Source organism: Coregonus lavaretus (assembly GCF_964263955.1).
Source record: "Coregonus lavaretus genome assembly, contig: HAP1_SCAFFOLD_5070, whole genome shotgun sequence".
In the NCBI taxonomy this organism is placed as follows: Eukaryota; Metazoa; Chordata; class Actinopteri; order Salmoniformes; family Salmonidae; genus Coregonus; species Coregonus lavaretus.
Genome location: NW_028166722.1, coordinates 5,719 through 20,000, shown reverse-complemented (window position 1 = coordinate 20,000; position 14,282 = coordinate 5,719). Strand labels below are relative to the sequence as shown.

At 45.0% G+C, this 14,282-nt stretch overlaps 1 protein-coding gene across 1 annotated transcript in view; it reads right to left on the bottom strand.

Annotated features, from left to right (window-relative positions):
- Positions 1–11,516, bottom strand: part of LOC311114372 (thyrotropin-releasing hormone-degrading ectoenzyme-like) — a gene marked incomplete at both ends in the record, with an annotated part of 21,904 nt that extends 10,388 nt beyond the window's left edge. Inside the window, one exon of the mRNA XM_084189630.1 lies at positions 11,243–11,516. Within this exon, the coding sequence (XP_084045756.1) occupies positions 11,243–11,516 (274 nt within the window). The remainder of the gene's footprint in view (positions 1–11,242) is intronic.
- Between the last annotated feature and the right edge of the window lie 2,766 nt (positions 11,517–14,282).

The window sequence follows — 14,282 nt, the reverse complement described above, 5'->3', positions numbered from 1 at the left end:
CCCTTTAGGTTACAGTAGGTCATTGACAAGTGTCCTCCATCACACCCTTTAGTTACAGTAGGTAATTGACAAGTGTCCTCCATCACACCCTTTAGGTTACAGTAGGTCATTGACAAGTGTCCTCCATCACACCCTTTAGGTTACAGTAGGGTCATTGACAAGTGTCCTCCGTCACACCCTTTAGGTTACAGTAGGGTCATTGACAAGTGTCCTCCATCACACCCTTTAGGTTACAGTAGGGTCATTGACAAGTGTCCTCCGTCACACCCTTTAGGTTACAGTAGGTCATTGACAAGTGTCCTCCATCACACCCTTTAGGTTACAGTAGGTAATTGACAAGTGTCCTCCGTCACACCCTTTAGGTTACAGTAGGTCATTGACAAGTGTCCTCCGTCCCACCCTTTAGGTTACAGTAGAGTCATTGACAAGTGTCCTCCGTCCCACCCTTTAGGTTACAGTAGGGTCATTGACAAGTGTCCTCCATCACACCCTTTAGGTTACAGTAGGGTCATTGACAAGTGTCCTCCATCACACCCTTTAGGTTACAGTAGGTCATTGACAAGTGTCCTCCATCACACCCTTTAGGTTACAGTAGGGTCATTGACAAGTGTCCTCCATCACACCCTTTAGGTTACAGTAGGGTCATTGACAAGTGTCCTCCATCACACCCTTTAGGTTACAGTAGGGTCATTGACAAGTGTCCTCCATCACACCCTTTAGGTTACAGTAGAGTCATTGACAAGTGTCCTCCATCACACCCTTTAGGTTACAGTAGGGTCATTGACAAGTGTCCTCCGTCACACCCTTTAGGTTACAGTAGGGTCATTGACAAGTGTCCTCCATCACACCCTTTAGGTTACAGTAGGGTCATTGACAAGTGTCCTCCATCACACCCTTTAGGTTACAGTAGAGTCATTGACAAGTGTCCTCCGTCCCACCCTTTAGGTTACAGTAGGTAATTGACAAGTGTCCTCCATCACACCCTTTAGGTTACAGTAGGGTCATTGACAAGTGTCCTCCATCACACCCTTTAGGTTACAGTAGGTCATTGACAAGTGTCCTCCATCACACCCTTTAGGTTACAGTAGGTCATTGACAAGTGTCCTCCATCACACCCTTTAGGTTACACTAGAGTCATTGACAAGTGTCCTCCATCACACCCTTTAGGTTACAGTAGAGTCATTGACAAGTGTCCTCCATCACACCCTTTAGGTTACAGTAGGTCATTGACAAGTGTCCTCCATCACACCCTTTAGGTTACAGTAGGGTCACTGACAAGTGTCCTCCATCACACCCTTTAGGTTACAGTAGAGTCATTGACAAGTGTCCTCCATCACACCCTTTAGGTTACAGTAGAGTCATTGACAAGTGTCCTCCATCACACCCTTTAGGTTACAGTAGGGTAATTGACAAGTGTCCTCCGTCCCACTCTAATTATACGAGCAGAACAGGCGGTTATTTTCCGCCATGTGAACACGGCAGGGTTTTTGTCTAATCAGCCCCTGGGCCTCAGCTGTAGTAACACTTCCTTAGGCTGCATCTAAAGCTGGCTGCAATATGCACACACACACAAGACACACACATACATACACACACACACACACACAAGACAAACACACACACACAATACGGTCATGCTCCAATTCTGCCTGCCGTGCGTGTGGTGAAAGTCTCAACAGCCACAATGGGACATTTACATAACTGAAGAGCCTTGTTGTCATGCCCTGTAGCCTCCCGCTTTGCTTCTTCAGCAGACAGTAAATCTCTGAGGGGAGAGCCAGGCTCCTCTCCTCTCCTCTCTACAGCAGACAGTAAATCTCTGAGGGGAGAGCCAGGCTCCTCTCCTCTCCTCTCTACAGCAGACAGTAAATCTCTGAGGGGAGAGCCAGGCTCCTCTCCTCTCCTCTCTACAGCAGACAGTACATCTCTGAGGGGAGAGCCAGGCTCCTCTCCTCTCATCTCTGCAGCAGACAGTGAATCTCTGAGGGGAGAGCCAGGCTCCTCTCCTCTCCTCTCTACAGCAGACAGTAAATCTCTGAGGGGAGAGCCAGGCTCCTCTCCTCTCCTCTCTTCAGCAGACAGTACATCTCTGAGGGGAGAGCCAGGCCTGACACCACTTCAAAGTTAAAGCACATGATTGTTTTAGGCCAGTGCAGTGTTCTTTAGCTTCCTGACACTGAGACTAGAATGTCTGTATTTGCTATATAGAGTACCCTCCCATAGGGCTCTGGTCAGAAGTAGTGCACTATCTAGGGAATAGGGTGCCATTTGGAACGCACACTTGAATGGTCACCTGGCCTGCTCCGTTTCAATTGGATGTGTTCTGGCTCTCAATTCCCACCTTGTGTGTGTTCTGCTGGTTGTGGAAGTTATGATGTCCAGCACTGATTGTTGAGAGGAAGGGGAGTCATACCAGAAACTGGCCCTTCTGTTACAATAGACACGGAAAGGCAGCTGGATACTAATCATTGGATGTGGCAGTCTGTTGTATTTGTCCCAAATGGCACCCTAGTCAAACGTAGTGCACTATATAGAGAATAGGGTGCCATTTGGGACTCACAACCAGAATGTGATAAGGAATCTGGAGCTCAGCTTTCTGGCTTCTGGTTTTGGAGAAGCAATGGGAAATGTCTGTTCTCTTTCCTACCCAGAGGAATATCTTCAGGACTGGTCATTCAGTATTGTATGTCATAATATTATATGATGCAGAACGATAGTAGTTTCATTCACCTGTAGGGATGACCCCATGAGCTATGGGGTGTGTTTTACCAATTATATCATCTTGAAAACATGAATGTGAGTTGGTGCATGTATCTCCAGTTTGATGTTCTAGGCGTGGCTATTCTTTGAAGAGCAGTGTGTCACGGCGCTAACATGACGTGTGATACACTATACCAGGCAGGATCCATACCATCACAAGACAACAGCAACGGGCTTACAAACTCAAATAACACCCTTCTCTTCCTTGCATCACACTTGTCTTTTGTCACTAGCCCTGACGTTGCTGATAGCAGTTTTTTGTTGTTGTTGTTGAGGAAAAGTTCTGCTTACGATGACTGTGACATGTGGTTGTCTCACCTAGCTACCTTAAGATGAATGCACTCTGAGTCACTCTGGATGAAATGTAAATGTAAGGCTTTAATCCATTCCATTTGTTTTTACTGATACAAACAGTGCCATCTCTGTTAACTTGTTCTGTACTACTCACAACTAAGCATGGAAACAAGTATTTTCATTGCTCAGTCCGCTCCAAGCCAACCTGGTGTCCCTGGAGGAGTTCAAAGGAAAAATAGAAGAGTAGGTTGTTGAGATATATAGTTGTCTCTAGTTGTCACCCGATGCCACTAGTCAACGTTGCCTTACGGCAGGAAACATGTTGTTTTATTTCAAGTGTTTTTGATACTGTTATGGCCCTGTAATTTGTAGATGGTCTTTACTGACGTGTAGATGGTCTTTACTGACGTGTAGATGGTCTTTACTGACGTGTAGATGGTCTTTACTGACGTGTAGATGGTCTTTACTGACGTGTAGATGGTATTTACTGACGTGTAGATGGTCTTCACTGACATGTAGATTGTCTTTACTGACATGTAGATGGTCTTTACTGACGTGTAGATGGTCTTTACTGACATGTAGATGGTCTTTACTGACGTGTAGATGGTCTTTACTGTGGTGTAGATGGTCTTTACTGACGTGTAGATGGTCTTTACTGACGTGTAGATGGTCTTTACTGACGTGTAGATGGTCTTTACTGACGTGTAGATGGTCTTTACTGACGTGTAGATGGTCTTTACTGACGTGTAGATGGTCTTTACTGACGTGTAGATGGTCTTCACTGACATGTAGATGGTCTTTACTGACGTGTAGATGGTCTTTACTGACGTGTAGATGGTCTTTACTGACATGTAGATGGTCTTTACTGACATGGTCTTTAACGTATCAAAGTGGATAATGTCAAGGGGACTGAATAATTTCCAAATGCACTGTATATATGTTGGGCTCATACACATTTGAACTGTCTGCCTAATTATTGGCTAAACTTTGTGCGTGCAATGCACCCCGGCTCATGCCCTTTAGTCTCCATAGCCTACTCACAGTTAACACAAGTAATCACTAACTTCCTTGTGCATTTCCCACACACAACTTTCTGGCAAGTGTTGCAAGTTTTGTGTGTTTTGTTCTGTTTGCAATGCCTGCAGGCTTGGCACTGTCTCCGCTTCTTCCTGCTGTTGCTCTGGTCGCGTATCCTCCGGATGCTACAGACCTGGACCTTGGGCAAGCAGCACAGCTTTCCCAGCCATGTGGTGTGCTCTGAGCGCTTTTGCTAGTTGAAGCGTATACTCCCTCTGTGGCACGTTCCCCCTGCAGGCCTTGTAGAGGATGGCAGTTTCCTCGTGCAGGCCTTGTAGAGGATGGCAGTTTCCCCCTGCAGGCCTTGTAGAGGAAGGCAGTTTCACCCCTGCAAGCCTTGTAGAGGATGGCAGTTTCTTCCTGCAGGCCTTGTAGAGGATGGCAGTTTTCTCCTGCAGGCCTTGTAGAGGATGGCAGTTTCCCCCTGCAGGCCTTGTAGAGGATGGCAGTTTCTTCCTGCAGGCCTTGTAGAGGATGGCAGTTTCCTCCTGCAGGCCTTGTAGAGGATGGCAGTTTCTTCCTGCAGGCCTTGTAGAGGATGGCAGTTTCCCCCTGCAGGCCTTGTAGAGGAAGGCAGTTTCACCCCTGCAAGCCTTGTGTAGGATGGCAGTTTCACCCCTGCAAGCCTTGTAGAGGATGGCAGTTTCACCCCTGCAAGCCTTGTAGAGGAAGGCAGTTTCACCCCTGCAGGCCTTGTGTAGGATGGCAGTTTCCCCCTGCAAGCCTTGTGTAGGATGGCAGTTTCCCCCTGCAGGCCTTGTAGAGGATGTGCGTGTTTATGCCAGCCAGGTCAAGGGTGTTATAGAACACTGCCACTGGCCATCTTCAGGTACCTTTGACACTGTGCCTGCACGTCATTTGGTCCAGCACATCCACCTTCAAATTAAATGAAAAGTGTGTTAGTATAATGTACTGGAATACAATATATTACAACGTATTCTGCAATGAAATGCTTACTGGCAAGTTCTATAAGCTACACAAATCAGTGCCACAAAGAATCAATGTAAACACAGTAAGAAAAGATATATACCTTCGTTGCATTGTAGTGGGTAACCGTCTCAGGCTTTGCCTTTTGGACTCCCTCAATGGTAAAAGTTGGGTGCATCGTGCTGATGAGGCAGACGGTCTTTCGTTGCTTACCCCTGGTAAATGGGCAGCGTGGCATTCTCACTTTTCAGCACCTGTGTCCTGAACAGCTCCGCCCGCTCCTTTACGGAGGGGGGGGGGCAGCTCCTGTCTTGCCTTGTTTACTGTGCCCACCAGGCTGATTTTTTTTGGAGAGCAGTGCTTTGGCGAGGTCAAGTGAGGTGAAGAAGATGTTTCCTCCCTTCCCCAGGTAAGGATCAATCATCTTCAGCACCACACTCTGTCCTAGTCTTTATCCAGGTCTCTGTGTCTCATCCTTTCCCAGGTATGGCACACCGTTCAACATGTACTTGCTCGTCACATCAGCAGCCAGCCAAAACTTTATACCAAACTTGTCTGGTTTGTTCGCCATGTACTGAGTAAAGAGGCAGCGTGCTCATCCACAGTGATGTCGGTACCGGGCTTGTAGCAGGCGATGCTGTTCTCAGTTAATTTCACCCACACCTCGGAAACCAGGGCAATTTTGCCTTCTTGGAGACGTCTGCCTCAGGTCTCTCTCTTGTCAAAACGCAGGAATTTCATGACCTCCCTGGATGGATTCCGGGACATGGTCCCTTTGAAGAATGCATAGCCCCAGTCAGCCAACCAGCAGCTCTCCATACTCTTAGCGCCTTGTGCACCAGCGGATATACAACAGCACAACGAAGGTATTGAGCTGGACAACAGACATGTCCCACCAACTGTCACCTTTACTCTGGTGGTGAGAGGGTCTTCAACAGACATGTCCCACCAACTGGTCACCTTTACTCTGGTGGTGAGAGCGTCTTCAACAGACATGTCCCACCAACTGTCACCTTTACTCTGGTGGTGAGAGGGTCTTCAACAGACATGTCCCACCAACTGGTCACCTTTACTCTGGTCTTCAACAGACATGTCCCACCAACTGGTCACCTTTACTCTGGTGGTGAGAGGGTCTTCAACAGACATGTCCCACCAACTGGTCACCTTTACTCTGGTGGTGAGAGGGTCTTCAACAGACATGTCCCCACCAACTGGTCACCTTTACTCTGGTGGTGAGAGCGTCTTCAACAGACATGTCCCACCAACTGGTCACCTTTACTCTGGTGGTGAGAGCGTCTTCAACAGACATGTCCCCACCAACTGGTCACCTTTACTCTGGTGGTGAGAGGGTCTTCAACAGACATGTCCCCACCAACTGGTCACCTTTACTCTGGTGGTGAGAGCGTCTTCAACAGACATGTCCCCACCAACTGGTCACCTTTACTCTGGTGGTGAGAGCGTCTTCAACAGACATGTCCCACCAACTGGTCACCTTTACTCTGGTGGTGAGAGGGTCTTGGCATGTGCTGCGGGTTCCTGCAGCTTCAGTCATGACATTCTGTCCTTGTCGTCTCCCTACATTTTCGCCTGGCTGTACGAGCATCCAGACTGTGCCGTCCTTTCCCATTCCCTGTCTCTCAGGTAGTGGTGGATTTGGCACTGCAGGATCAATAAAAATATATGTCATTTTAGCCTATTTGGAGCAAATTGCCTACCTGGTAAGTCTATAGGACGTGGTCTGGGTGCTGTTGTGGATGGCACAGGCGCAGATGGCAATGGTTGTGTATTCAGCCCTGTTGACAATGATAATAGCCTAATTAGTTTATTATATTTCATCAAATGTAGATGTGAATCAGGGCTAATCTTCTGTTCATACACAACAATTACAATATTGCAATAACATCGCAATTGGCTTGCATACATAATACAACATGAAGACCTGCTAATAGGCCTAATGATTAAAAATAAACAAATAATAATAGGCTAATGATAATAATAATAATACTGATAATAATAATAATAATAGCCTAATAATGGAAACAATTAGGCCTACAACAACAATTGTAAGCCGATAATAGCCTAACGCCAGTAATATACTTATTATTGATAGTAACAGCAGTGACAGGCCAACAATGACGATAATAAGAATATTCTCATAATAATAATAATATCATTTGGCTAATAATAATAAACTAACAACAATAACAATAGCATTCTATTCTGATGCTGTAGTTCTAATTGTATTCTATTGCACCTCGGTTAGGCGAAGGCCTATATGGGTTGTATTGGTAAACGCTTGTCTTGTAAACAGAGATCGCTGTAAGTCAGACCAACAATTGAGCATCTCTTTTCCTAGGCAAAAAAAAAGCTGAAGAAGAGGCAAGGCCTACCGGGAACATCAGCCGACGCGGAGGTCTTGAAGTGGATGTGCCCAAACTCAGTCTTTTGCGCTGGGGCATCTATGGTATCACTGTCAAGAGTCAGGGTCATCGGAAGAGCTCTCGCACACCCATGAGACATCGCTCCCTGCATCAGATTGAATGGCTTCCATCAGACTCTTCCATATCCTGGAGCATGGCTGAAGCCTGTGCGGCGGTCAGCTTCCTCTTTCCTGACATAGCTAGACACTAGTTTGTTTTGATCCGACTAGCGATCTGTTGTTTTGTATTCTACTGTATTCTGTTGTGTTTCTATTCTGTCCTATTAGAATCTGTTCCAATTCTATTTGCACCTGTATTCTATCTATTTGGTATTCTAGAATCTAAAGGCTACTTTCCATTGTGCTCGTTTGAAAGCAAGTAAACAACAACAGTTGCTAAGCAACATCAACGCTGGAAACACAAGGCGGGAAAAATAGCAAGGCAGACAATAGCTTCGGGAAGCCAACAGTGGGTAAAACATGAACGCGGTCATTTTAACCATCATGGCCCTTTGAAGTAGAATTGCTCAGAACGTTTTTGTATTTTATGATATTGATCTCAATGTGCTTCTAGACTGGAAAATACACGTATTTAGAAAAAGTCAGAGACAGGTGGGTTCAAGGTTTTTTATTGAAATGAAGTTATTGAAATTACAACATTGAAAAAGGTCAGATTGACCGTCTTGGCAGTTCTAGTGTTAAATAAAGGTTAAATAAAAACCCTCAGTGCAGCTAACTGCCCACTCCACTTCACAGCGTTGACACCAACTGCAACGAACACTGAGTACTCTGCTACACGCTTCTCCTCGCTACACTTCCCCCGATATACACAAGCCTTTCTCCGTTCCTCATCTCCCCCTCGCCGCGCACGCACACGCCACACTCCGATGATGGATGAGTTGAGACCGGCCAGTGTTGCCACGGTAATTTGATTGATGGGTTAGTGCCAGTGAGGGGTGAGCGTTAAGAGGGGGGCCGGTATGGAAATAAATGCTGCAGATATGGCTGGTCATTAAAGGTGCTGTTGAGGAGGTGATGAGGACTACAGGCGGCGTTGTGAGGTGTGTGTGTGTGTGTGTGTGTCTGTGTGTGTGTGTGTGTCTGTGTGTGTGTCTGTGTGTGTGTGTGTATCTGTGTGTGTGTGTGTCTGTGTGTGTGTGTCTGTGTGTGTGTAGGGATATATTGGACAATGCCCTTGGATAATGACAGTGGAGATGAATGGGCAGTAATTAAAGTGGGATGACGAAGATGACGATGATGATGATGAAGGAGGAGGAGGAGGGGAACCCAAGGTTAACAGGAAGGGAAGGTGAGAGAGTTGTCGAGATAACGAAGATAGTTGTCTGAAGGAGAGGAGAGGACACCTGCTGAATACTGCGTTCAATAGCTAATGCTGTCCGCATCCCAAATGGCACCCTATTCCCTAGATAGTGCACTTCTTTTGACCAGAGCTCTATGGATCCTGGTCAAAAGAAGTGCGCTTTATAGGGAATAGGGTGCCACGTTGTTGCTGTTCTGTGAATAAGGTCAGGCATGAAGGCTCCTCTCTTCTTTAAAGCAGACAAGCTGACAAATGGTTCAGACACTGCAAAGCGTTTTGAACGGCAGCTCTCTGTTTGTAGTGATTAGAGTATTAACTATTTAGAAGGTGTTTGTAGTGATGAGAGTATTAACTCTTTACAAGGTGTTTGTAGTGATGAGAGTATTAACTATTTACAAGGTGTTTGTAGTGATGAGAATATTAACTATTTAGAAGGTGTTTGTAGTGATGAGAGTATTAACTCTTTAGAAGGTGTTTGTAGTGATGAGAGTATTAACTCTTTAGGTGTTTGTAGTGATGAGAGTATTAACTCTTTACGAGGTGTTTGTAGTGATGAGAGTATTAACTCTTTAGAAGGTGTTTGTAGTGATGAGAGTATTAGCTCTTTAGAAGGTGTTTGTAGTGATGAGAGTATTAACTCTTTACAAGGTGTTTGTAGGGATGAGAGTATTAACTATTTAGAAGGTGTTTGTAGTGATGAGAGTATTAACTATTTACAAGGTGTTTGTAGTGATGAGAGTATTAACTATTTAGAAGGTGTTTGTAGTGATGAGAGTATTAACTCTTTACGAGGTGTTTGTAGTGATGAGAGTATTAACTATTTAGAAGGTGTTTGTAGGGATGAGAGTATTAACTATTTAGAAGGTGTTTGTAGTGATGAGAGTATTAACTATTTAGAAGGTGTTTGTAGTGATGAGAGTATTAGCTATTTAGAAGGTGTTTGTAGTGATGAGAGTATTAACTATTTACAAGGTGTTTGTAGTGATGAGAGTATTAACTATTTAGAAGGTGTTTGTAGTGATGAGAGTATTAGCTATTTAGAAGGTGTTTGTAGTGATGAGAGTATTAACTATTTAGAAGGTGTTTGTAGTGATGAGAGTATTAACTCTTTACGAGGTGTTTGTAGTGATGAGAGTATTAACTATTTAGAAGGTGTTTGTAGTGATGAGAGTATTAACTATTTACAAGGTGTTTGTAGTGATGAGAGTATTAACTATTTACAAGGTGTTTGTAGTGATGAGAGTATTAACTCTTTACGAGGTGTTTGTAGTGATGAGAGTATTAACTCTTTCCGAGGTGTTTGTAGTGATGAGAGTATTAACTCTTTAGGTGTTTGTAGTGATGAGAGTATTAACTCTTTACGAGGTGTTTGTAGTGATGAGAGTATTAACTCTTTAGGTGTTTGTAGTGATGAGAGTATTAACTCTTTACGAGGTGTTTGTAGTGATGAGAGTATTAACTCTTTAGGTGTTTGTAGTGATGAGAGTATTAACTCTTTACGAGGTGTTTGTAGTGATGAGAGTATTAACTCTTTACAAGGTGTTTGTAGTGATGAGAGTATTAACTCTTTACAAGGTGTTTGTAGTGATGAGAGTATTAACTCTTTACAAGGTGTTTGTAGTGATGAGAGTATTAACTATTTAGAAGGTGTTTGTAGTGATGAGAGTATTAGCTCTTTACAAGGTGTTTGTAGTGATGAGAGTATTAACTATTTAGAAGGTGTTTGTAGTGATGAGAGTATTAACTCTTTACGAGGTATTTGTAGTGATGAGAGTATTAACTCTTTACGAGGTGTTTGTAGTGATGAGAGTATTAGCTCTTTAGAAGGTGTTTGTAGTGATGAGAGTATTAACTCTTTACGAGGTGTTTGTAGTGATGAGAGTATTAACTCTTTACGAGGTGTTTGTAGTGATGAGAGTATTAGTGGGAAACAGCAGCAGTCTACTCCACATATCAGTATCAAGGGTAATCACTAGATAGACATACTAAAGGACAAAGTGGGTTATATCCTCAAACTTGATGGGCTAGTAGGCAGGCTATCATGAGTTATTTCATCTTTAATTTGGGGTTAGGTAATGAAGTTACAGCTAGTGGAGAGAACATGTTGTATGTCTCTGACTTTATACTGTATACAGTGTTTATTTTGGAAACAGTAATACTGTGTTTCCAAGACAATTTCCCCCTTGGGCTCAATAAGGTTGATCTTATCTTCTGACAGTAACTCACCACCACTCCACCGTTGGGCGTTAGAGAGCCTATTGTGACCTCACATCTCAATGGGGATGAACAGGATTAAGTCAGTCAGTCAGTAAGACTGTAACTCTACACCACTCCACTGTCGGTGGTTTCCTCTCTGTGGGTGAAGTTACAGACTGCCCAGGTTTAGGGTAAGGGGTAAGGTTAAGGTTAGGGTTAGGGTTAGGGGGGTCAGTAGTGTAACTCACCACCACTCCGCTGTCAGTGGTTACCTCTCTGTAGGTAAAGTTACAGACTGCCCAGGCCAGGTAGTAGGTGGACATACGAGGGGTCCTGGAGAAGTGGTTGGTCACCCAGCCATCATCATCAGAGATGGAGGCCTCTACAGGCATGTTGGAGAGAGAGAGGTAGGACGCATCGTGTCTCAGGATGACCCGGAACGTGGCCTTGTAGATGGGCTCGTCGAAACACGGGAAGGCCTTTCTGGCATGGGTGGGGGAGAACTGCGTCACCGCGATGTACCTGGAGAGAGTGGGAGGGAGAGGGGGAGGGGGAGGAAGAGGGAGAGAGAAGAGAAAGAGGGGGAGGGAGAGAGAGACGGGGAGGAAGAGGGAGAAAGAAGAGAGAGAGGGGGAGAGAGAGAGAAAAGAGAGAAGAGAGAGAGGGGAGGGATAGGAAGAGAGAAGAGAGAGAGGGGAGGGATAGGAAGAGAGAAGAGAGAGGAGGAGGGAGAGCAAAGAGTTAGTTTCACATTAGATTAGGAGAAAAAAGGAACCTATTGAAATGGGCGGAGAGTTGTTCTATACTTAGAAAACATTTCACCTTGACTATTCCTTTCTTATGGCCCTGGAATACTGATGAGCTCTGAGTTCACATTGAAACAGATAGGCTTCCTGTTTTGGTTTTACATATAACTGAAAGTGCTTCAGAGTATGTCACAGCAGAGTAAAGGCCATTGTAGGTTCGCTTTGCTAATAGCAGAACTCGGCTAGGCGAAGTGAACGTCTGTGCTCACGTACTCCTTTCAAATACATTTGCTTGAAAAACGAGAAAAAAGCTGCAATATTAATGTTTATCCCTCTTGAGATGTCGTATCAACAACATAGCCGGTACACTTCCTCAAAATAGTCAGAATTGATCTAAGATAACTCAAGAAATCTGTCGTTAATTTTGAAGTTTTTGCCGAGGAAGTCTTTGCAGAGGAATCCATTTTACATCTAAGATGTTTGACGCAGTATTTCTCAAGTGAACAAAATATGTATGAAAACTAGTTGTCTGTCGTTGAATGACAACAAACACTCCATTGAAGAATCCCCACTGTTGACCAATCACTGACGAGGGGGACATACGGTAAACATTAGGAATCACAGAATAAGGGTGAAAAGTATTTCAAATAATTCTCAGTTGGTTGAGAGTTCTTCATTTTCAAATGCACTGACCTATATAGATATTGCATCTATTTGATCAATAATAGCTGCTCCTAACAGCTTCTGCTGTGGAGAAGTCTTGGTTTCACTTGACAGAAGTCTTGGTTTCACTTGAAAGAAGTCTTGTTTTCACTTGAAAGCCACCCACCACAGTGCTACAGCTGAATTCGTGCCCACGTCAGCTCGTTATAGCGACTCAGACATGGTCACAGTAACAATCTTATAAATGGCAGCCGGCCCTCCAGTTTGTTAACATCCTGTCCTGTAGTCTATTCGAAGACTCCACATAGTCACAGTTAGTGACTCAATTACATCCCAGAATAGTCTGAATCTTTTTAATAGTATGAGGTTTTATTTGCTATATTTGCACTTTTTCCCATTCCCAAACACTAGTTGTTTTCATTTTATTTTCCTACTTTTCTGTTCCCAAATCTCCTTGTAATTATCATTCCAGAGACAGAGCCGTGTCTGAGAGAATAAAGTGCAGCATCAGGAGTTCTGAGAAAAGGTCTGAGAGCCTATCCTCTCACAGTTAGATTGGCAGTGGGGTGAGGAGAGGGGTGTGTGTGTGTGTGTGTGTGTGTGTGTGTGTGCGTGTGTGTGGTGTGTGTGTGGTGTGTGTGTATGTGTGTGTGTGTGGTTGGGATAGGAGGTTAAGGAGGTGGCTCTGAGTTAACTTAGCCACAGTCATGATGTTAGTGATGTTATTGATGTTAATGATGAAAGCAGTGATTTCCAGCATCATCCACCAGCCTGTTTAATAACCAGACAGCTGGATTACAGAGTATCAAAGCATCTCCAACCACTGAGGAGTGGAGGATGAAGGAGGGAGGGGGGAGAAGAACTGGCCTTCACCTCTACAGGACCAGACCTCTCTTTCATCACTCCATCCTCTCTTTCATCACTCCATCCTCTCTCCATCCTCTTTTTCATCACTAGCTGATTGGCTGACTGGCTGGCTGACTAGCTGACTAGCTAACTGGCTAACAGGCTGATTGGCTGACTGGCTGACTGGCTGACTGAATGACTGGCTGACTGAATGACTGGCTGACTAGCTCACTAGCTGACTGGCTAACTGGCTGACTGGCTGACTAGCTAACTGGCTGACTGGCTAACTAGCTGACTGGCTGACTGAATGACTGACTGACTGACTGACTGACTGGCTGACTGAATGACTGAATGACTGACAGACTAGCTGACTGGCTAACTAGCTGACTGGCTGACTGGATGACTGGCTAACTAGCTGACTGGCTGACTGGATGACTAGCTGAATGGCTGACTGGTTGACTGGCTGACTAGCTGACTAGCTGACTGGCTGACTGGATGACTAGCTGACTGGCTGACTGGATGACTAGCTGACTGGCTGACTGGCTGACTAGCTGACTGGTTGACCGTCTGGCTGACTGGCTGATCGAATGACAGAATGACTGGCTGACTGATTGACTGACTGACTGGCTGACCGAATGACAGAATGTCTCGCTGACTGAATGACTAGCTGACTGGCTGACTGGCTGACTGGCTGACTAGCTGACTGGCTGATCGAATGACAGAATGACTGGCTGACTGAATGAATGGCTGACTGGCTGACTGGCTGACTAGCTGACTGGCTGACTGGCTGACTAGCTGACTGGCTGATCGAATGACAGAATGACTGGCTGACTGAATGAATGGCTGACTGGCTGACTAGCTGACTGGCTGACTGGCTGACTAGCTGACTGGCTGACTGGCTGACTGGCTGACTAGCTGACTAGCTGAATGGCTGACTGGCTGACTAGATGACTAGCTGACTGGCTGACTGGCTGACTGGCTGACTGGCTGATCGAATGACAGAATGACTGGCTGACTGATTGACTGACTGACT